This window comes from Hirundo rustica, chromosome 8 (assembly GCF_015227805.2).
Source record: "Hirundo rustica isolate bHirRus1 chromosome 8, bHirRus1.pri.v3, whole genome shotgun sequence".
Lineage (NCBI taxonomy): Eukaryota > Metazoa > Chordata > Aves > Passeriformes > Hirundinidae > Hirundo > Hirundo rustica.
Window position 1 is genome coordinate 1,849,324 of NC_053457.1, and position 21,952 is coordinate 1,871,275.

The 21,952-nt window shown below is 49.4% G+C and overlaps 1 protein-coding gene across 2 annotated transcripts in view; it reads left to right on the forward strand.

Annotated features, from left to right (window-relative positions):
• Positions 1-589: 589 nt before the first annotated feature.
• The window catches only part of HK1 (hexokinase 1), a 41,234-nt gene continuing 19,871 nt past the window's right edge, over positions 590-21,952 (forward strand). Inside the window, exons 1-3 of one of the 2 annotated variants that reach the window (XM_058421666.1) lie at positions 590-984; positions 13,820-13,982; positions 18,590-18,738. In XM_058421666.1, coding sequence (XP_058277649.1) covers positions 919-984; positions 13,820-13,982; positions 18,590-18,738 — 378 coding nt within the window. In that variant the 5' untranslated portion in view covers positions 590-918. Of the gene's footprint in view, positions 985-7,138; positions 7,282-13,819; positions 13,983-18,589; positions 18,739-21,952 lie in introns of those variants that run through there. The other variant, XM_040072058.2, reaches the window with a different exon arrangement.

A 21,952-nucleotide genomic window follows, 5' to 3' on the forward strand; every position in this document is an offset into this window, starting at 1 on the left:
GGATACCTGTGCCACCACACTCTTCCCACAGAACTCCAGCAGCAGAAGAGTCCACCCTGGGGCAGTTCCCACTTTCCCTCACAGAGAGCCTTCAATTCCACTGCCACCCCAAAAAACCTGAGAGAGCCAGAGTGGCTTGAGGGAAAAAATGTTGGGGTGGGGAGAGAGGACAACCCCAAACACACCACGCAGATGCTCAAGGACCAGACTGGGGCTGACCCCACTGGGTTTCTGACTCCACTCTAAGATGTTTCACGATGGCAGCCTGCAAAGTTGAAGAAGCCAAAACTTTTCTCAGCGGGGCTGGTTGCATCTGCCTCCAGCCTCTGTTAAGACAGCTCTGGACTTTAACAAACAAAAAAAAGTAGCACAAGATTATCACAAAGCAGCTCAAAGTCTGCAGTTGCTCCTGGATGATGCTTAGCTGCAAGCCCAGCGTCTGTGACTGTCTTCCTGTACTGTGTTTCAATGTGAATATTTTGTTTTTGCAAGGCTTTGTGGGTTCTTTAAATTAGAATAACAAACTGTTAACAAGACTCAGGTGTTTTATTGCACATTTGCTTGCTAAGCCCTCCTTCTCTGTGAGTGGCAGGAATCTCAGGGCACCACTGTATCTTGGGGCTATGTGAGGCCAGCGCCTAGCTGACATGATCCCTATCTCCACCATTCTTCTGGCTCACACCTGTGGTCCATAGCCCGCAGGCCCCCGCTTCCCTCTCTCTTGGGGTGATGGGAGTGTGCATCTGCTGTATCCCAGCTGCAGGAGGGGTTGTTAAGAGGGCACCTGTCTGTGGGGTGTATGGCTCTCAGAGACATCTTGAAGCCATGGAGGGAGATGTGAAAACCTACAATTCTGCCTCTTTTATTGTTGGCAGCACCCTGTGATGACCATGTGACGCAGCAGGCGCTGCTCCTGCTATGGCCACAGCGAAGGAGCCAAATGCTGTGGATGTACCTGGCTCCTGCTGCTCCCCATTGTGCCAAGTAAGTACTTGCTTTAAACCCCGTCTGGGCTAAAGAGTGGAGGGCCTGGACCTGCTGGGGAGAGCCCCATGCTGGGAGAATATTGACTGGCCTTGGAGGAGCGTCCCTGACACCGGGCCTTGCTGGAAGAGGAGCACAAACCTGAGGCCTTGGCAATGAAGGCTGGCACCTCTGTGGGTCTGGGACTCGTGACACAAACAGATTTTCGTTAGCATCAAATGCTGGATCAAGGAGAAATGTGTATCCTTAGTGGAAACTGTCTTCTTAGCCTGGGTTGAGAGGCGTCCCCTTGTTTGGTGTTAGTGGAAAGCCAAAAATGAGGGGCAGGTGGTGTTCCCTACGCTGGAAGTACAAGCTCCTGATTATGGATTTACTGCACACGTAGCAAAGGTGTACTGTCACTAAAGGGCACAGGTTTGAACTCTGCCATTCAAACCTTCTTGGGACAGTGCACAGAAAGCAGCCATCTGCTGAGGTTAACTGCTTTTTGCAGGGCTGAGGGACTGGCTTTGTTTTTGAAAGTCTTCCCACACAGTGGGTGTGTTAGAGCTAAACTTTGACAAATGAGCTCAATGATCTGTGAGGAGCTGAAAGCAGATTTAGGAAAAAAATCTCCACATAGGACAGTAAATTAGGTTATATTTTCCTTTGTTTAAATCATTGTAACTGCCTTATCTCTTAAGTGCGTTGCTGCTTATGCAGCCATCCTTTAACTGGCATTGAACTGGCTCTTCTGAAGATAACATTTGAATCAAACAACTGAAAATGCTTTAAACTTACCCCTTTTGAAATTTTAAACCAGATTGCACTCTGTATTTTGCCCTTTTCCAGCATCATTTCTTTTAATATTGTTTACTAGCACTGGACATTGAATAGATAGAAGAAATCTGCACTTGTGCTCGTTTCAGTTTGCTGGTGTCATGAGATGTTTTATGAAATGGAACCAAATGTTTCTCCTTCTGGTCAGGAAAGGCAGCTCATTGACATTGGGTTCATCCCCCTAACACCAACGCCCTTGCATTGCCCTACAAACTGAGTTTGTTGACGTATTTCTGTGTGCATATAAATATGTGTGTTTTATGGTCTGCTTTATAGCTACACGAGCTGCAATAATGACTTGCTACCAATGCACTATGAAATTGCTTGCTTGATGCAGCAGTTCTCACCTTAATGTTAAAAAAAAAGTTTAACTAGTACAGGGCCAAATCTGAGTCAGAAAACTGGAATTGTTATTGCTTTCCTTAGCAGAGAGGTAAAATAAGTTGTATTTCTGACACCGCAGAGAAAGAAGGTGCAGTGGTGAATATCTAGGCCAGGAAAGGAAAAAAAGAAAGATGAGTTTGGTTGGATTGCACTTGTCTTTCACTTTTGGTGTGTAAGAGAAGAGCAAAATGAGTGGACTTGCATGCAAAGTGCCAAGGGATGTCAGCAGGCTGGCCCTGTGTTGGAAAACCTCAGTGGGTTGGAAAGCAGCACAGAGCAGCTCTGCTGAGCTAGAGGTTAAGTTTCATGGTGGTGTGACTCCAGGGAGCAGTTTCCTCTTTTCCCCATATATGTGCAGATGTGGGAAGTCCTTTGCAGGATTGCTCATGCAGCCCAGAGCTTTTGGAAGTAGCATTTAACTAAAGATGGAATAATTTGGTTTGTCCCCAGCTTAATGAACCTTGCAATCACTAGGAGGCTGAGACAGAAATCATCATCCAGGCCTTCCAAATAATGGGGCTTAATCGTAAGCCATGAGTTTGGGGCTTGTGTTTATCTGCTTTCTGGTTTTCTTAGTTTTGTGGGGGTCATGTTCTTTGCATCTCTCTGATGCTGAAGAACAGCAACTGGTTTAAATAAATAAAAGCCAACACAGCTGACTGATGCTCAGGTATGGGGAGCTGAGGCACGGAGTGAGCATCTCCATCTGCCCCAGGAGTGTCTGTTGCCATGTGGATCAGTAGACAGCACAGCACCCCTCCTTTGCTGGATATGCTTCCTTCTCCACTGTCCTCCCATCATTGCCAGAGTCTTGAGTCTAGACATGGCTGTTTGTGATCCTTAATTGCTTAGTCCATGCCTTACAGAAATACTGCCTTGTCTTTGGAGGGATTTAGGTCTTGAAACCCACAGGCATGTGTAGTGTCTTCAGCCCCTCAAATGCTCAGTGTGGTGAGCACTGCTAAAACCTTTCCAAAGGGACTTCCTTAAAAAGTGGCTCACCCTTCCCCTGGAGCATCTCCAGAAGAATGGGCCAAACCCCTTGTTAGTCTTCATGCTTAAAACATCTTTTGGAAACATACTCGTGGCATGCTGTACCAGGAGCATAAAAACCACTTGCCAAGCGTGCAGTGCTCTGTCCGCACATGGAGTGGCCTTTCCCGTCATGGAATGAGCTCCCCTCAAGGCATTCCTGGCTAATTTGGTTTTTTCACAGGGAAAACATGAGAGAAAGCATCCTGGCTGGCTGTGTGGTAGTGCCTGCTTGCTCTGCCTCCTGGCAAGGTGAAATTGCATAGAATGTGGTTAAACTTGTTCGACTGAATCCCTCATCAAACTGATATATCTGCTGCTTTTAGATTTTCTTAGTACCTTCCACACTAAGTTCAGTACAAAAGAATGGTGATTTCTTCTGTGCAAGCACTTGGTTTCCTACCCTGGAATGGAATGGGAGCTTTCCCTCGTTAGCCAGAACTGCTGTCACGAACCGGGAACTTCTTGTTTATTAGAGAGACTGCTTTCTTTCACTTTGCTTTGAGAACTGTGAAAGGAAAATGCAATGTGGGAGAAAAGGGGGTTGAGCATTTTCCAGACACCTAAAAAAACCCCCAACAAACACAACCACAACTCTATTTTTTTCTTACAAAAGTAGGAAGCATCTATCAGCTGTGTACATCAAAACTATATGATAAGATTTAAACAAACAAAGTCCCCCCATTGTATAGTTCAATTGGAATGCAGACTTGTATAGAGCAGCGAACATTTAACGAAGAAATAGGCAGAGGAGGGGAAAAAAATCTTACCCACAGCCAGGAGAGGCAATTCACCAAATTACTTCAGTCAGCTGAAACACCTGGATAGTGTTAAATGGGGCCAATAAGATTAGAGTTCAATCAAAATAGCTGCAAGTCATCAGGTGTCATGTTCAGCCTCCAGTAATTTGTCTTAAAGGACAGTGGCTTTCAAAATAGCCTGCTGGATGCCTGGCAGAGTACGTGAGGTGCCGGTAATTAACTGGCTGCTGAACTGATCTCTTCCAGTCAAGCAGAAGGGAAAGCCCTGATGCTACGGCAGTAGGGGACTCACGGAGGCACAGCTGGAGAGCTGGTTGTTTCTGCCTGGCAGCCTCCACCCAGGCCCCCCAAAAATAACACCTGTTCCTCACTGCTGGCCTGACAGTGCAAGCAGGGCTTGCCAAGGCTTGGGGTGTCCATGGGGATATCTGGCTCCCGCCCTCTGGCAGGGGGGATGCTCATTCATCCCAGTGCTGGTTACAGCACCAAAGCTGGTCACGCGCTCTTATCCTTGCACGGAGCGGTTTAAAAATACCACACATTTAAATATTGCAGCTGTTTTGCCTTGGATGGACTGTTAGATTTTCTCTGGTGGCTTTTACTCTGTCAAGTTCATTTTTCCTGAATGCCATGCTCCGCAACTGAAGACAAACCTAGTTATTTGCAATACTTGCTTAACCATCCCTTAATTGCTTTCACCTTTATCGCATGAACCCCCTCCTGCTCCAGTGTAGACTTAATTCTTTAATTTATCTGAGGGGTTGTGATGTGTGCAGGTTTTATTTTCATTGCAAGAGGGCCCGTCTACTGATGTTTTGAACCTACTTTTTGCTTCCTGTAGCTTAAAGGAAACCTGAGACTGTTTCTGAGTTTAGAAATATGTTAGAATACAAATGATCGGGGAGCCAAAGCCCACTTTAATGATCTGTGATGTTCTCAATTCACTTCCAAGTCACAATTTTGGCAGACAAAGAAAACAAACGTCCTCCTCGTGCATGTTCTCACAACAGGTGTCATCTTAAAGAGAAGACCATTGTGAATATCTTAGCTGTCTGATTCAAATTCCTTGAGAGACTGAGGGGATGCTTTGAATTCCTTCCATTTGGTCAAAGATTAGTTGGAAACAACTCGAGCTTGTGTCCAAGCGTTTTAAACGAATAAGCATTCCTGCAGCAAGGTAACTGAGGGGAGTATTGTGCATGTAGGTGGTGTTTAGGGTGTCTGAGCTGGAGGAGATCGATAGTAGCACTCGTGAACCTCATGCAGAGGCAGCTCCACTAACATAAAACCTGTGGGAATTGAGCAGTATCAGGCAGCATTCAGACCAAAAAGAGCTAAGTCTGTCTTACCTAGCGAAGCAAAAGCTGTGAACATGTAGGCTTACTTCCATAGTATTTATAGAAAGCGAACACCCGAGAGCGAGGAGAGTGATTTCAGATGAAAGATAAGGCTTAGCAGATGACAGATGGATTGGAAACAGGAGCAAGCCTGGCTGGGAATTAAAGATAGTTTCTGACCAGCAGAAGAGGAGGAGCGTGACTGAGCAGTGAATTACATCTGAGGGAGAGCTCGGTCAGTCTGTGCAAGGGATTGGGTGACGTTGCTGGACACTGGGATGATTCAGCTCAGCCCCACGTCCCTGTGCCACCCGCGAGCTGTAGCTGTGCCGGCGGCAGGGCGCTGCCCCTGTGCCCGCAGCGAGGCAGCCTGGCTGTGCCGGGGAGCACAGCCGGCTCTGCTCCTCAGCTGCCAAGCAAATGAGCAGGAGTAACTCGTGCGGAGCGGCAAAACGCTGGATGGAAATCTCTCTGAGCTTGGAGCCAGAGACGGAAGTCCTGCCCACCCTGCCTGCAGTGACTAGGGCAGTCTGAAGGAGCATGTGTCTGCCAAAGCAGCTCTTGATTTTGGCCAGTGAAGCCGTTTAATTAAAGCAGCGCTGAAAAGGAAGCCGGAAATTCAAGAAGCAGATTTTTCAATCATTTAGACTGTGGTAGACAATCTGTATGCAAATCACACCTCCAGCATCACCACCCTTTGCGTGGCTGTGTGCTCCTGTCCCCGTGCATGGACAGGGTGCAGGCGAGAGCCCCATGGGCTGCTGACATGTGTTACTTGGCATCTGCATTTGCCCTTTAGCTTCTGGAGGCGCCTGTGTCACTTTGCTTACGCGTGTGTGGGCCCTCAGAGCCCTCGTGGCGGTGGATGTCTCCCTGGGGTGCTGCGGAATGTGCTCCAATGTGGCAGTGTATTACCACAGAATCATAGGATATCCTGAGTTGGAAGAGACCCACAAGGATCATCGAGTCTGATTCCTGGCCCTGCACAGGATTGCTGGAGGAATCACACGGTGTGCCTGAGAGCGCCTAGGCCTAACACCACCCTGTCAGCTATAAACCACGGCATGAAGTGCCACATCCAGTCTTTCCTTAGACGTTTCCAGGGAAGGTGACTCCACCACCTCCCTCGGTAGCCATTCCAATATCTACTCACCCTTTGCCTGAAGAAATTCCTCCTGATGTGCAACCTACACCTCCCCTGGCACAGCTGAAAGCCTATGTCCTCTCATCCTGTTGCCTGATCCCCACGTGGCCAGTGTATCCTGTCAGGGAGTTGTAGAGAGTGAGAATGTGCCCCTGAGTCCCCTTTTCTCCAGGCTGATCCCCCCAACTCCCCTAGCTGCTCCCCAGCAGATTTGTGTTTCAGACCCTTCCCCAGCTCCGCTTTCTTTCTTTGGACACGCTCCAGCACCTCGATGTCCTTCCTGAATTCAGGGGCGCAGAACTGGATACAGTGTTTGAGGCGTAGGACCTCCAGTGCTGAGTACAGAGGGAGAATCGCTTTCCTGGTCCTGCTACCCACGCTATCCCTGGCACAGGCCAGGATGCCACTGGCCTTGCCCACCAAGAAGGGGTTTTGTTTCTTTTTTCCTTTTTTTTTTCTTTTTCCCCAGGGCAGCCCTCAGCAGCCGGTGCCCGTGGCTGCTGTAGAGCCCCTTGGGGTTCGGCAGGGCGCTGCCCTCCTCCCGCTGCTCCTCCAGGCCGGCACAGCGCGGAGCCGCTCCCGCCGCGCTGCCGGCACGTCCCGCCGGGCGGGGCCGGGCCGGGGCGGCAGCAGCAGCAGCAGCAGCAGCAGGAGGAGGAGGAAGGGGCGGCGCTCGGCGCGGCGCGGCTCCGCTCGGCTCGGCCATCCCCGGGCCCCTCATCGCTGCGTGCGCGGAGCCGCCGCTGCAGCCGGCAGGATGATCGCCGCCCAGCTCCTGGCCTACTACTTCACGGAGCTGAAGGAGGACCAGGTCAAAAAGGTTAGATGGACATCTCCTGGCCGAGGGCCGCCCTCCGCCCACACCGCTTGGGATTTTTTTACTTTTTATTTTAAAAATTATTTTAAAAAAATATTTTAATTTTCTTTTTTCTCCGCACGGTTGTTTCGTTGCTTTGTCCCCAGAGCCTCCCAGCTGCGGGAGAAAGGAGGGATAACCCCGGGTGTAAGCCCTCCGGAGCATCGCCGGTGGAGACGGGAGTGGGGTGTGGGTGATGGATGCACAGCGGCCGGCCAAGCGGGATCTGGGGGGCTTTGGCAGTGAGGGGTGGTGGCTTTTCCTGGTTTTCGTTGGCACCGGCGTCCCCGGAAAGGGGATTTCCCCTTCTTTCCGCGGATGCCTGTGAGCATCCCCGCTCCAGCAGGCGAGGAGCAGGTAGTTTTTGAATTATGTGCCGCTGCAGGATCGGAATTTACAGGAAATGGTTGTCAGTTGTGCTTAAAAAGAAGCGTTTCCATAGGCTTATTTTCCTTCAGCATTAGGTGGTTGGTGCTGCGTGGTTGGTACAGCCCTGGGATCGTGTACTGCCACAAGGAAAAGGGTGCGGAGCACGGGATAAATAAAAACATGGCAGTTGGGTCCTGGCTGAGCATATTGCAGAGCTGTAGGGAGCGGGGAGCCTAGGGCTAGGATGTGGGGACACAAATTGGGAAAATGATTGCAAATGTCGGTGAGTCGGGCTGACGTCAGGAAACAGAGGCTTCCCCTCTGTCACCTCCTCAGGCGGTGCCGTGTCACCCACCTGGGTGTAGCTGAAGGCATCCCTAAAATATTTCGGGAAAGCCTCAATGGCAGCATTAGTAGTACCGATTTGTAGTGTTTTTGGGGCTTGAGGATCTCCCCAGCAGGAGAAGAGCACCTCATCCCTGCGGGATTCTGACTGTGCCTGGGGAGAGCTCAGCTCCAGCGTGTGGGTGACCCACCCTGCCCCGCTGGAGACACGCTCGCCCGTGCCCGCTCCTCCCTCGGAGAAAACCCGAGACAGCCTCCCGTGCTTCCCACGTCTCCTTCCGTGCTTTGGGTCTTGGGCTGTTCCGCCGGCGGCTCTCGCGAGGGCCCGCGGCTGCGCTCGGCCTGCGGCGTTCTGCCCCTCCTGGCCCGCGTCCCTGGCTCGGCCTGCTGCCCAGGCCCGCCGTGTTCCTTTTCCCGCGGGGTCTGCGAGGGCTGCCGCTGCTGCCGGGCGTGCGTGCCGGGGTCGGGCCTCCTCCGTCTCGTGTGTGTGTTATATTTAGAACGCCAAGATAAGCGCGGGTGTGTGTGGTGGCCGAGGAGCGGCAGAAAGGCTGTGGGGAGGGCACAGGGGAACTGCGCTGTTCTGGGGGTTATTTATTGCAGCCGGGCTTGGCACCGTGGGGCTGCTATTGTCTGACAACATAGGAAACCGTTTGGCCGGGGAGCTGTAAAGCAAAGCATTCTTATGGATAAATCTGGTTTTGTCTGGAAAAGTGAAGAAAAAAATAAAGCCGATTCGAAAAGTCAAAAAAGCAGGCTACTGTTTTTAGAGGATGCAAGACATCTTTTCCTGTTTGTATCCTCTCGGAACGGATATTGAGCCTCCTCGGTTTTGGCTGTCCTGTAGGGAGGATGTCTGTGGCAGCCAGAGGCTCTGCTGCCCCGCAGCTGCTGGGAGCTGGTGGGCTCCATTCCCTGGTTCCCCGTGGGGCAAAAGTGCTCTTGCTCCGTGTCGGCGTGCTGCCTGTGAGGTGTGCGCTCCATCCGTGTGCCGCTTCTGGGGATACGTGCCTGCACGGCCCGGTTCAGGTCCCTCCCTCTCCTCCCCGCTCCCGGGGGAGCGGCGCTTTCTGCTGGTACGTGCCCGTGGCTGAGGGCTGCCAGCCAAGGCGTTATCCGTGCTGCCCCGTGGGCTCCTGGATGCTGTGGCTGCTCCTCTGCCTCCCTGGCCCATCACAGCCGTCGGCTCAGCATTCGCTGGCACAGCTGGCAGGTCACCTCCAGGATGCTGCTGTGGGTCACGGGAGGGGTGTGAGCAGGTTAAAAGAACCGACGAGCCAAGGCTGAACATTCTTCTTCTCTTGTGACGTTCTTTTCCTCCTGTTTTTGGAATTCCCGTCTCTGTGTAGCACTAATGCTCTGCAGCTGCCTTTCTACAGTGGGAAGAAGTGGGAAGCCTGCTGTGGGAGGCCTGTTGAGGGGCATGGATGGGGCGGGTGGCTTCAGACCCTGGGGACACCCTGCATCTGGGAACTAGTGCTTCTGTACTGCTTCTGCTGGATTTGTGTGCACCCCCTTAAGTTTCAGTGTGGCGTTTTTCAAATTTGTCATTTTTGGACCGTTTTTCAAGAGGAGTCTGGGCAAGCAGGAGGAGTAGGCAGGGTAGAGGTGTAGGGTTGAAGGCAGGGTTTGTTCGTGGCATGAACCCTGTGGCCCCTGCAAGGGTGCATTTTCCAGTGAAACCACTCGTAGTGGCACTTCCATGCCGCCGTAGTGTGCAGCAGCACCGTGTGAATAAAGCAGCTTAAATTATCCAGATGTTTTGCAGGCATCTGTTCCCTGAATGTCTGCAGCATGCCGGGGACAGCAGCAGGAGCTCAGCATTCCCCTGGCTCAGACAGGGGACTTGGCACAAACTCAGCTGTGGCCCCGATTTCTCTAAAGGGCTGACTCCCATCCCGGGGGAGGAGGGAGTCCCGGAGTGTCCCTGGCGTGTGTGCCACCCGCCCGTGTGCGGAGAGCTTTGTAAAACTGCCTTCTGTTTCCAACAGGCTTGTACCTGCCGTAGCTGGCCCAGCAAAGGGAGCCTCTAGGTGTTGCCTGGTTTCTGTCTGTCAGGGGAACAATATGTTTTTGTTGTCTTACCTGAGTGAAGAAAGAGAATTTGCAATCCAGGAGTAGACATGTAGATGTTTAACCTTGAAAAAACAGGTGATGGAACGGAGTATAAAAAATAACAGCTGGTATCAAGAAGAGCCCTGTATTGGTGACCCGCCCCTATAAAGGCTTTTTAGGAACCAATCTGATAAATCATAACTAAGCAAAACAATTTCAAAATTTCTAAACTACTTGTTTTAACATGCTTTGGCTCCTGATGAATTTTCCTCATGCTGAAAGGAGTATGATTGGCTCTGCAGAAAAATGTTTTCATGGTGAAGTGTTTTGGTATGAAGGCTGTGTCAGTAAAATAGGTGCTAATGATTTCTGAAATTGTTGTGGGAGAGCCTTGTTCTTGGATACCACTGGCTGTTGTCAGTGTCCAGGGGATGAGGCATGTGTTAAGGAATGGCCCTTAGGTTTAAGCCTTTGGTTAGTTTAGCTGTTTGTTTCATTTATAATTATTCACAACTGCTGCCGTGGCTGGATTTTGAGAAACTTCTTTTCCCCAAGTTCAAACTGCGTCTTTCCTATGTGACCAGGAAAAATTATGTGAATGTGGTTCAGATGATGAAACCCTATTTTTATAAAATTACTCACAGATTCTGTCTCTAGTTTGTTTTGTTTTGGTTTCTTTTAAGAAAAAGAGGGGAAAAAATTGATTGAGCTCTTGGAGGACTCCTGTAGTGGCAGACTGGGAAAATGTCCTTCCTTGGGAGAGTGACTCTGAGGTGGCAGCTAAATAAAGGAGTGTTTTCTGTTCCTTGCCCACACAACTGCCTGTCTGAAATCGTTCCTGCCCTCTGCCATCCCCTGGGAAGGGCCGGCACCTGTCTCCCGTGGGAGCCTCGGTGGGGCTGTGGGTCTGCTTGGGTGCTGCCGGCAGCTCCTGTCTGTCCTGGGCAGCCTTTCCACAGCTTCCCGGTGCCTACGGCTGAGATTTGCTTTGTGATCGGCTTTTATTGCCGGCAAGGAGTTATTAAACGTCCATCCCATAATCCAGCCTCCGTCTCCCCCCGCCTCAAGTTATTTACGGCTGTTTGCTGGGAGTTTTCCCTTGGAGGGCTGCACTTACTCCCTTGCTGCCACACTGCTGGAATGACTAACCTTCTTCCTGCCTGGGAGAAAAAAGCAAGCAAACAAACAAAAAGCTCCAAACCCCTGCCTTCCCGCCCCCCGTATTTTCCCCCGGTTTCTCGCGGTTTGGGGAGCTGTAGCACGCAGCAGTGCCTTTTCCCGAGCGGAGGCTCGGAGCCCCGCCCCGGGCTCTCGGCGGTGCCGATGGATGGATGGCCGGGGCGCCGTGAAACGCGATGCTCCCTGCGCGCAGGAGGGTCCAGCCCAATTATGTAAGGGCGCTGGCAGCGCTCATTGGTCTTTCGCGGCCGCAAAAAGAGCCCTCCCTCCCTTTTCCCTCGCTGCTGAGGGCAGCACAGGGGCAGAGGTGGGGAGAATGGGCTCGTCAGTCCTGACTGTGCAAACGCCACAACCTGCGCTCACAACAGGGCTTTCGGTGAGCGCGAATCCCTCCGCCCTGCTTTTGGGAGGAGGATGCAGCAGTGGGGCTTTGTAGAGGGGTGTGTTAATTGCACGGTGAGGTCTGACTGTGATTGATGTTTGCTGTAGCTTTCACTGGGGGATCTGGGGAATCATCCCTCTGAGCGGCAGCGTGGGCTGCTGAAAGCTCAGCCTGGAAAAGAGGTTGGTTCCTCCCCTCCTTTTAAAGGGAGTGTTCTCATGCTCTGACATCATGGCTTTACACACTCTGCTAAAAAAAAAAAAAACCACAAAAAACATGGCAGGGTTTGCCATGAAGGAGAGACCTGCTTAGTCAGACTCCAGCCTCTGCATCCACCCCCAAAGCGTTTGGGGCTGCAGAGAGGGCACATCCCATCCAGGTTTTGATTCTTGGAGTGAAGTGATGCCGGTGACTGGCTGTGGTTGTTGCTGTGAAAGGGGCTGTCAGCCCGCGAGGGTGGCACAGGACACGGCAGGGATGTGGGGATGCTGCCCTGGGGTCTTGCATTTGGCCTCTGTTGCCAGAGAACCTGAGCTCAGCTCTTCTACCCTTCAGCTGTACGCCTGCACCGTCACGTCACCGGTTCATGGGGAAAATGCATGGTCTCATTTCATCGTGGTATTATCAATCATGGTATTGTTCCTCTGCAAGCAATGACATTGAAAAGTTCACAGCTTGTGCAGCCTCTGGCTGTGTCCCCTGTGGTCCAGGCTTGCCTGGCCCCCAGGCCTGTGGTTCGGGATCCGGCTGGGTAGCTGTGCCCAGCAGCACTCTCCATGCCTTCCGCCTTGTCTGCGTAAATAAGTGCTGGCTCATGGCAGGAAGGTGTCTGGCTCAGGGAGATACTGTCTTTGCAGAGACCTTGAGTAGGCTGGGCAGGATTACTTTCTGTATGAGTAATTAAATTTGTGCTGGTTTTATGGTCACTTTAGGGTTTAATGACATTTTGGTTGCGTTTCCTTTGTGAAGGTCGTTATTAATTGCTTCCCATCTCAAAGTCCGTGGTATATGGAGCACTTGTGTACGTATGTTTAACTTAAAGTGTTTTATTGTGGCCTTGTTCTTGTAAGACATAGTGCCAGCTTGGAGATGAGCTGCTCTCAAGGCTTCCGGAGCAGCCAAGGAGACACATGGAGCCTTGGCACAGAGCTGGCCTGGGGTTTAAAATGAGGTGGCTATTCCAGTTTTGCTGAGGACAGAAAACATGGGCAGGGCTTTATTTTTTCAGTCTTGCTAAGCTGCAAGCAAAAGCGATCCCAAAGGCGTGGCTTCGATCTGAGGCCTTTGCAGAACCAAATTTCCAAGGCAGGTAAAGAAACAAGGCAAGAATAGACTGGCAACTGAGGTAAAAAGGGTGGGAAGTGTGTTTGGCAAGGACCCCTCAAGGCCATGTTGTATTTTTCAGGCATCAAAGCATCTCTCAGTCTTCCTGACAGCGAGGGTGGCTGTAATATTATGGAAAGCGATATTGTTGGAAAGCTGCCTCCTTTTTCCGAGGAGGTAGAGCAAGTTCCTGTCATTGGAAGCCACAAGGGAGAAGTCAACAACTTTTAATTTGATGTTTTGTCTTGAGAAGGAAGGTGCCACCTGGCCACAGTCAAGTTCTGTCTTTCCAGACCCTCTGGTGGTTACAGCTTTGGAGTGGGATAGGGAAAGCGGTCTGCTACATGAAAATAATTTCTCCGCCTGCGATGTAGCCCCAAAACCACTGTGGCAAGTCCTTCCCAATGTAAGGCTTTAAACACGAAGCACCTCTGACACCCGCATCACCCGAGCTGGGACAAGGTGCCAGAAGAGGGATTTTTAGCTCCAGCTCTTTAGGTCATGGTCAGTCAGGAGAGCTGAGAAGAGGGGCAAGGGCTGGAGGTGGTGGTCTGAGACTGTGGGCAGATGGTTTTGTGCAGAAGAGAGGAGGCGAAGTGATGTGGGGCTGGGTTGTGCCTTGGGAAGACAGTGGGATAGAGCTCAGCTCAGAAGGCCCTGGACTTGTACGTTTTCCATGATTTTGCATCAGAAGATAAGGCATGAGGCGTGTGGCTGTGCGGTGAGCTTGGCCAGAGCCCCGGGGCCGTGCTGGGGCTGTGCACTGTCCTTGCCATCCAGGGGAGGTGCGGCCCCGGTGGGGCACCTCGGGGCAGCCTCTCAGCCCGGGGCGGTGTGTGTCTTCCCCAGATTGACAAGTACCTGTACGCCATGCGGCTGTCTGACGAAACGCTGCTGGACGTCATGGCTCGCTTCAGGAGGGAGATGAAGAACGGCCTCTCCAGGGATTTCAACCCAACAGCCGCAGTGAAGATGCTTCCCACGTTCGTGAGGTCCATTCCTGACGGCTCGGGTAAGGAGCTGCACGTTTGTTTTCCATATTAAGCACGGTGTGCTTTGTGGAAACCTGTTAGAAATATACAATGTCCCACCAAGAACAAGAGGGATTTACTCTTGGCAAGCCCAAACAGCATGTCGAAGGCAGCTTCCCCTCTGTGTGCAGGTCTGATCCCGCAGATCCTGGAAGATTTTGTGGTTCCTTTGTCAAAGCCATTTTGATGCCACTGGAAAGGTCCTTCCTGGCAGTCGGTTCACTATCAGTCAGTACATTCACTCTGAGACCTGTCTGCCAACAATCAATACTTCATGTAGAATGATTTTTGATTCATGCAGTTCACACTTATGTGACCTAGAGTCTTCAATACAGTGGCTTTTAGTAATTTGCTGTTTCCTTTAACATCTCTTCTCCTTACTTTTTCCCCAGTGGAAGTGTGAGCCATTACAGGCTGTATTTGAGTTTCCTGGCATTCATTTTGCATTTTGTAGCTTCACCTTCCAGCCTGTCTTGGGGGAAAACTCACAGAACTCGAGGAGGATGTAGCATGTGGCTCCAAAGCTGCTGCTCTGGTGTGCTGAGCTTTTTCCATTTAGATGCAGGACTTCTCCATGCCCACTCTACCCGATAAAAGTGGCACAAACTGCTGTCAGACGCCAAAAAGGTGTTATGCTGGTAATTGAGACTGAGATTGCCTCTATTACCTATTACTTAAAAATTACTATGTGTTTGTAAAAAATACCATATATAGAGTATCTAAATATATTTATAAACATTATGTAATAGCGTTTATTATTTAGTAGTAACACTGGATTTTCCTCTCACGTAGCATGAGCTGGTTAACTAGTGTGATGCCTACCACAAATTAACTAGTTTGATGCTTACCTGTGTGCAGAAATTGCAAGAACTGCATAACAGAGTTATTACCTATTTTGAGGCTTTTTGTTTTTGTTTTTTTTTTTTTTTTGAGATTAAATTGAGAATTTATTGGTGAAAGAACATGAGGCGAGGTGCTTTGTATAACTTGGTGCTGCTACCTGGCAGGTGGAATTCTTTGAAAAGCAATTGCTGTTGCCATCTCAAGCTTTTTAGTTGAGATGTGATTTGCTGCCTGAAAAAAACCAAAGGGGGAGAATGTATTTGAATCTTGTGTTTCCCTTAATTTAGCTCTGCTGGCTGTTATGTTGAAATGCTGTGTTGAAATTTGCAGCCTGTTGAGAAAGCCAGGAGCTGCCACACACAGCTGGGTCACAGGCAGAGGTTGCACTAAGGGTTTGCACACGAGGTGACTTGAGGGCTTTTGTGTGGAATCCCAGCATTTTTACCGGCTCTAAAATCCCTCTTTTTTCATTCATGATTGTTTTGAGTTCCTTTGAGTAGTGGCACATCCCCATTTCCCTGCTTTGTCAGGCACTGCACAGTATCAAATCTGAGCTGCTTGCAGTGAGTCAAATCGTTTTGAAGATTGTTCTGTCGTACAAACTGGGAAGACTTAGGGATGGCCCAGGAAAAAGGGGGTCTGCACATGGCCAGGAGAGGTGTGAGATATTGCTGAACGCTGCCCAGAGCGGGGATGAGCCGGAGCAGTGAGCCGCCCTGGTTGTGTGTAGGCATGTCTGTATGTCAGGGCATTAATTTCAGATCATTCATTACACACCTACTCAGAAAAGAGCCTCGTGTATTGTGTACAGTTCTTGATCCTGGCTCCTGCCAGCCTCTCCAGGCTGGGCACACTGCTGGCACTGCTTTGCAGCAGGGATTACAGCGAGGCAGTGCTTTGGCCTGGACAATTTCTGTAGAACCCAGCGGTGAGCCGTGTGTGTGGGTGGCGAGAGCCTCTTTGGATAGGTGTTAGAACAGCAGGCAGTGCCATTCCATTCCATTCTATTCTCTCCCCAAAAGGGCATGTTCTGACCCCAGGTGTGAGCAGTATTTGCTGTGAGGGCTGTTGTGGCACTTCCTTCCCTGACTCACCTGCGTGTGCCTGTCACGTGTGGCGCAGCCGTCAGCGGCTGCAGCCAGGACAGCGCAGAGCCCCCTTCCCTCTTCCTGCTGAAGGCTCTGGGGGCCCTCAGGGGTGAGGCTGTGTTGATGTGCCCAAAGATGGCAATTTCTGCCTTCAGCTGGCCCTCCGTGAAAGCCAGAGGCTGAAAGCCTGCCCTTTTCTCTGGCCTGTCTCTGATTACTGCCTTGTAAGCTCTTTCCTCTGAGTCCAATTATTATTATGGGAGCTGACTATTCAGAAAAATACTGTTGTTTAGTTTCAGATCAGTGCTTGTGTTCTTTTTCAACAAGGAGTTTGTGAGCAATAATTCTAGAGACTCTGGAGGTGTTGATGTTAGCAGGTTTTTCCCCCCTTATTCAGAGTTGTTTAATTTACAAAAGCCGTGCGGTTTTTCTGTCCACAATGGTACCTCGAGCTAATTCAAAATGTTTTCAAAGACCAAATAAATTTACAGCAGGTTTGATTGCACCTTGGTCTTACAAAGCACAGATTAAGTGCTGCTGCTTGGGTTTAATTCCTTCAGTACACTAAAAGAAAACTCTAGTTGCGTGGAGAAAGCTTTACACTCTAGCTCAGAGATCTTTTAAAGGGTGAAGGATGATTTGTAATAATTTTTTAACTTGTGATGAGCTTGATGGTGCTGGAAGTCAAACACCCTAACCTGTTAATTTATTTACAGGAAAGGTATTTCTGAAGTGTACCATTTGTTTGAGGTGTGCACTTAGGCTTGAAAAAGGGCCATCTGGTCCAGTGTTGATTTCCCCATTAGTTACTGGAGGTAATGGCTTGCACTCAACAGATGATATCCATAAGATAAAGCTTATTTGGGTATTTGGCTTAATGAGAACCTTGTGGTCAGTGTTTGACTTCCGGACCTGCCGCGGTGAAGTGGGTCATGAATTTTTTATGCTGAGCCAAATGAAGGGAACTCCATCTCCAGTTTGCATATGCTCATGTTTTAAATGCCATTTGTACTGGTGCAAAGCACTGTTTAAAGCCACACTGCTCAGAAATGGATAGGGAAGCACTGCAAGATCTGTGTTTCGGCAAAATGAGTTTGCCCATGTCATGAGCAGCAAGAAGTTGCATTGCAGCGCAGTAAAATCAGGAGGTGTATTAGGAGTTGTGGGCTCCCACTGTAATTTTGCTGTGTTTTTCTGTATGGAGTTTATTGTTCTTTGTGGTTTCTCACGTGACAGCGTTTTGTTTCTGTGTTGCACTGCAACCTTGGAAAACCAAAAGGGCATTTGCAGTGTGTGTTTGCCTCTCTTGGTCTGTTTCTGTTAAAGATCCTGTCCTGAGGGACACCTTGTCCAGTTCATCAGGTTTTCTGGCTGGGATGAGGCTCCCAGAGGTGCATGGGGTGATGAGGAGGAACAGCTCACTAGGTCAGATTTTAGGAGTTTTGGTATGAGATTGGACAGAGTAATCTCAGGGGCTCTGGAAATCCTCGTGGATAAATTGCAAACCTGGAATTTTGGTGACAGTCTGGGGTCAGAAGGCTCTGGGAGCTGAGCGTGTTTGAGGTAACATGTCAAAACAATCTTCCCAGCTGCTGGAAATTTTTCCACTTTGAATTTAGGTAGAAGTGGAAAAATGGTGATGTTAGGAATGGCCTTCTGAAAGTCACAGCTGGTGAGGAAGCAGGATGAGAAAACACCTCGTGCCTTTGCTCTGTGCCCTCTGAGCAGCCTCTGTGAGCCCGGGCACAAACACAGATGCTTGCAAAGAGCCCTGGTGATTATCTGCAGCCTGGACACACACTCCTGTGTGAGAAGGTTTGCACACTGCTTCCCTAAATATTATCTTTTTGCAGGCTTTGGCAGTTGCTGTCTCAGCTCCCTCTCTGATAAGGCATGAGATAGCAGGAGCAGGTCAATCAAATATGTTTGCCTTGCTCTCCAGGGGTGCTGAAGGTGTAATTCCTCAGATGGGCTGGCCACGTGCCTGGAGTCTGTGGAGATTGCAGGGTAATGGACTGGCTTCAGCTCTGTCCGGCACAGAGGGAGTTGGAGGCACCCCAACTCTTTCCCTGGCTCCTGGGCAGGTATTAGGAGCTCTGTGCGAGGCATCACCACTTCTGAGTAACTCTTGCAGCAGTTCAGGGCTGTTTTTTTGGGCTGTTGTTTCTCTAACTTCTCTGTCTGCAGTTTGCAGTGAACTGCAGTGTCTCAGCCTTTCTGGACACGAGATGAGGGGTAGTTCCTACTTGAATTACATCTGAGTGTAATTTGTTGATTTTTGAGCAGCCACCGTTCATTGTTATTTGCCAAAATGACACAGGTTTATTTCCAGCAAAAGGCTGCTTGTCAGTTGTCTTCATTTTACTGTCTCTATTTTCAACATCTCTTTTGGCTTTCTTGTGAGATCCTTGCTCTGCCAGCTTCATCATGAGATCTGGGTACAGACTGTCCACTGTTCTGGATTCTTTTGGGTAAACCCTCACTGCAGTTGCCGGTGTATCAGTGGTGGTTGGCGTTGCCATTGCACCAATCTCACGTTAAGTTGTAGGGAATCAGATGGATGGAATCAGGTTCACGTGGATGCCCTGCGGCTGGCACTTCCTTGTGAGCTTGATGTTTTTGTTTTTAACAACACTTGTGTCTTGTTTTCCACGCAGAGAAAGGAGATTTCATCGCGCTGGATCTTGGTGGCTCTTACTTCCGAATTCTTCGGGTAAAGGTATCGCACGAGAAAAAGCAGACGGTGCAGATGGAAAGCGAAATCTACAATACCCCCGAAGACATCATGCACGGGAGTGGGACACGGGTGAGCGCCTCTTCCTCGGCACATCTCTGAACGTTCGCTGCTTAGGCTTTAGGGATGTTAAATGTTAACATCCTAACAGTTGTACCCACGGCATGCAGACTGCCCTTCGGTGTCAATGCTGAAAATGAATAAGCAGTGCTTAGTGTAACAGAGCGTGCATGGGTGCTGCAAACCTGCTGTCATCACGGGGGAGACTTCTGGATAAGTTAGGGAAAAAATGGCTTAGAAATAAAAATTCTGGCTGTTACAGTGAACTTACTTTCCACGAGTACAAATGGAGAGCAGGAAAACAACTTGGTCTTTGTAAGCAGTGAACATGACCAGCCCTGCAATTGTAGTGTTAGATGAGGGATAGAAATCCCCATGACAGCCACATCTCTGTGCTGGCAGTCTGAGCAACTCAGCATTCATGAAGAGTACAAGTACGTTAGAAAAATTACGGGAAGCTGATAGAACGTTTTGGCACAGCTTCAACTTAAATTTTGCTTAGTAATTGAAAGGTGTTTTTTTTTTTTTTTTTTTTTTTTAGTCTTCCCTATTCTAAGAGGAGAAAATATTTGTATCCATTTACTTGGATTTCCAATGGAGTTCTTTGAAAGAATTTTTTTTTTATGATCAGGAAGTGGATTACCCTGGCAGGTTTGTCTCTGTGGCAGCATAAGGCTAAACAAGTAATTTTCATTGTTGGAAACAGCAAGATTTTTATACTTTTTATTACAATGAGGTGCTGCTCAGGAGTGTGAGACCTGCAGGAAACTTCAAGTTTGTGTCAGAAGAATAAGCAAAAGAGGAGAAAAAGAAAAATTATGGGAACAGCATTTCTACATTTAATATATTTTCTGTAGTCACCTTAATACCTTTACTATCTGTATCTTAGAAGTGCTTCTGCCTTCTTATGCAGCGAGTGTAGGATGGCAATCACGGCTTGTCAGCAGATCTGATAAAAGCATTGCTGTGATATCTGAACCACAGCAGTAAAATAACCTTCTTGTAAGGACTTTTCCTAAGCTTATGGCTTTGTTTTTGGGCCAGAAGGTGGCTTTCCCACAGAAGGGTTTTGGAGGGGAGCTGAGCTGAGCTGCCTGTGGCTGGCAGAGGCAGGGAAGCTGGGTGGGCTGCTTGGAGGCAGGCTGGGAACAGGGGCTTGCTTGTCCATGGATGGGTGTCAGGAGCTGGAGGCTGGCAGGCAGCAGGGCTGTCTGCACCCCCAAGTGTCTGTGCTGGGGAGGCAAGGCAGGCTGGCTTTAGGGGATTCTAGATGGAGACGTGATAAGGGTGGTAAGGAGAAGCCAGGAAGGGAGACATCAGCTCTGCCTTCTGTCCATGTCTTTGTCATATCTGTGCTTTAATTTTTCAACATCCAAAGGCCATTTGACTGTCGGGGAGCAGCAGTGTGGAGCTCAGGCTGATAGGCTTTGTCATGGCTTTTAAGCTGAAAGAAAGGCGAGCAAGGCTTCTGCTGGCCCCATGGGCACAGTCTTTAAGTACCAGGAAAATGAGAGCAGAACTTGGAAGCGTTATTAGAATGCACCCAGGTTTGAAGTTGTTCCATGACAATATCCAGTGCTTGCTGTGTGCCTTCAGAGGGAAGCAGGGGTGTGCCCGGGAGGCAGACAGGCAGCTGATGATTTGGTGCTTATGGCTGATGTCTACACTTGAGGTTTTCTGAAATGTCCAATCCAGATTTGTGGAATACTTGGACTGAGCTGCCTGTGTGTGGTAGGCTGCTAATGATTTCTAGCGAGCTGTGTCATTAACTTTGCTGAGTTCAACTCCTAAAGCTTAGTGCATAATCAGCTTATTGAAGGATTGTGATTTATGGCTTCGTGTCTCACTCCCATGGTTTGTTTTGATATTTCCTACTTTGTGGCATTCAAACTTCCATTCTTGTCCATCTGTCAGGCATGGGCTGACAGCTTTGCCAGTCAGAAACAGTTCTCTATTGAAGTGAAGGGCAAAACTCTCATTGACTTCAGCAGTGTAATAGCAGGTCTAAAATTTGTAAGAAGCCTGTTTCCTGCGTCAGCTCAGCGAATGGGAATGTGCCTGAGACTTCATTTTGGTATTGCTTTTTGTGTCCTGCCACCACTGAGGTAGGTTATGGATTTGTGACTGTTCTCTTGATCTGAAACTGGTTTCCTTGCTCCTTAAATCATCCCCATTGAAGGGCTTGAGCGTGAGCTGGGATCTTCAGTTGCTTCTCCAAGTCTCCTGTCTGCTGGCCAAATGCATCATTGTGGAGACCTCTCGGAGCCCAGCTTGAGCAGGCAACTTCATGGTCAGGGGAATTGTCAGACCCTGATCTGCTCAGGGTCTCAGGCTGTACTGCTTCAGGTCTGTAAATCAGACTGGTCCTTTCCTCTTGGCTGTGGCATTCGCTCCGTCCATCTCTTTGACATACGATATTTGGCTCACACTGTTCCCTACTGCAAATCTGTGGGTAAAAGAAGATTTTGATTTTTCTTCAGTGCACCTTCCCTACTTTAATGAAATTCTGCTGGAACTTTGTAACGTTGCCTCTCCTCTCCAGTCAGAGTCATTTGGCACTGGTGAGGTTTGGATGTTAACATGGGCACGGGCACGCACAGACGCTTCTTTGAGTCTCCTTAGGAAAAGCCTTACGAGCATAAGTCAGTGGTTTTTTTCTGCATTGGAGCCATGCCTTCCCTCTGTGGTTTATGAGCAACAGTAGCACAGCCAGACAGCGCATCACTGACTAGACACAGCTCCTGTAGTGTCCACGTTATGGCTAACAGTTAACTGCATTTGCCTGCCCTCCCAGTGTGCTGCTAACTCACATAGGTGGGCTTCAGCAGGTCCTGCCAGGACTGCGTGGCCAAACACAGCAGGTGCGTGGACTTTTGGAGACTATTGGGAACGCCCAGGAATTTTTTGCATTTAGACTTACAAAGCAGATCCCGTCTTTTCTCTGTGCATTTGTAGTTCGTTGCACGAGAGGGATTTTTGTAACAACATACACAGTCAACATTTCTGCTTCCTGCTCTCTGAACTCCCGAGGGGTTTGAGGTCGGCCCCTGGTTTTTGTTTGTAATCCTGGAAGCAGCTGAAAGTTTAGTAGGATTGAGTATTCAGCACGATACTTTCAGGTGGTAAGCGTAGTCAAAACACACGCTCCTGCTGTTTCTGCGTTCCTCCTGGAGGAGTTGCCATATTTTATTATGTAACTGTAGTTCTTTTCATAACTCCTCTGTCC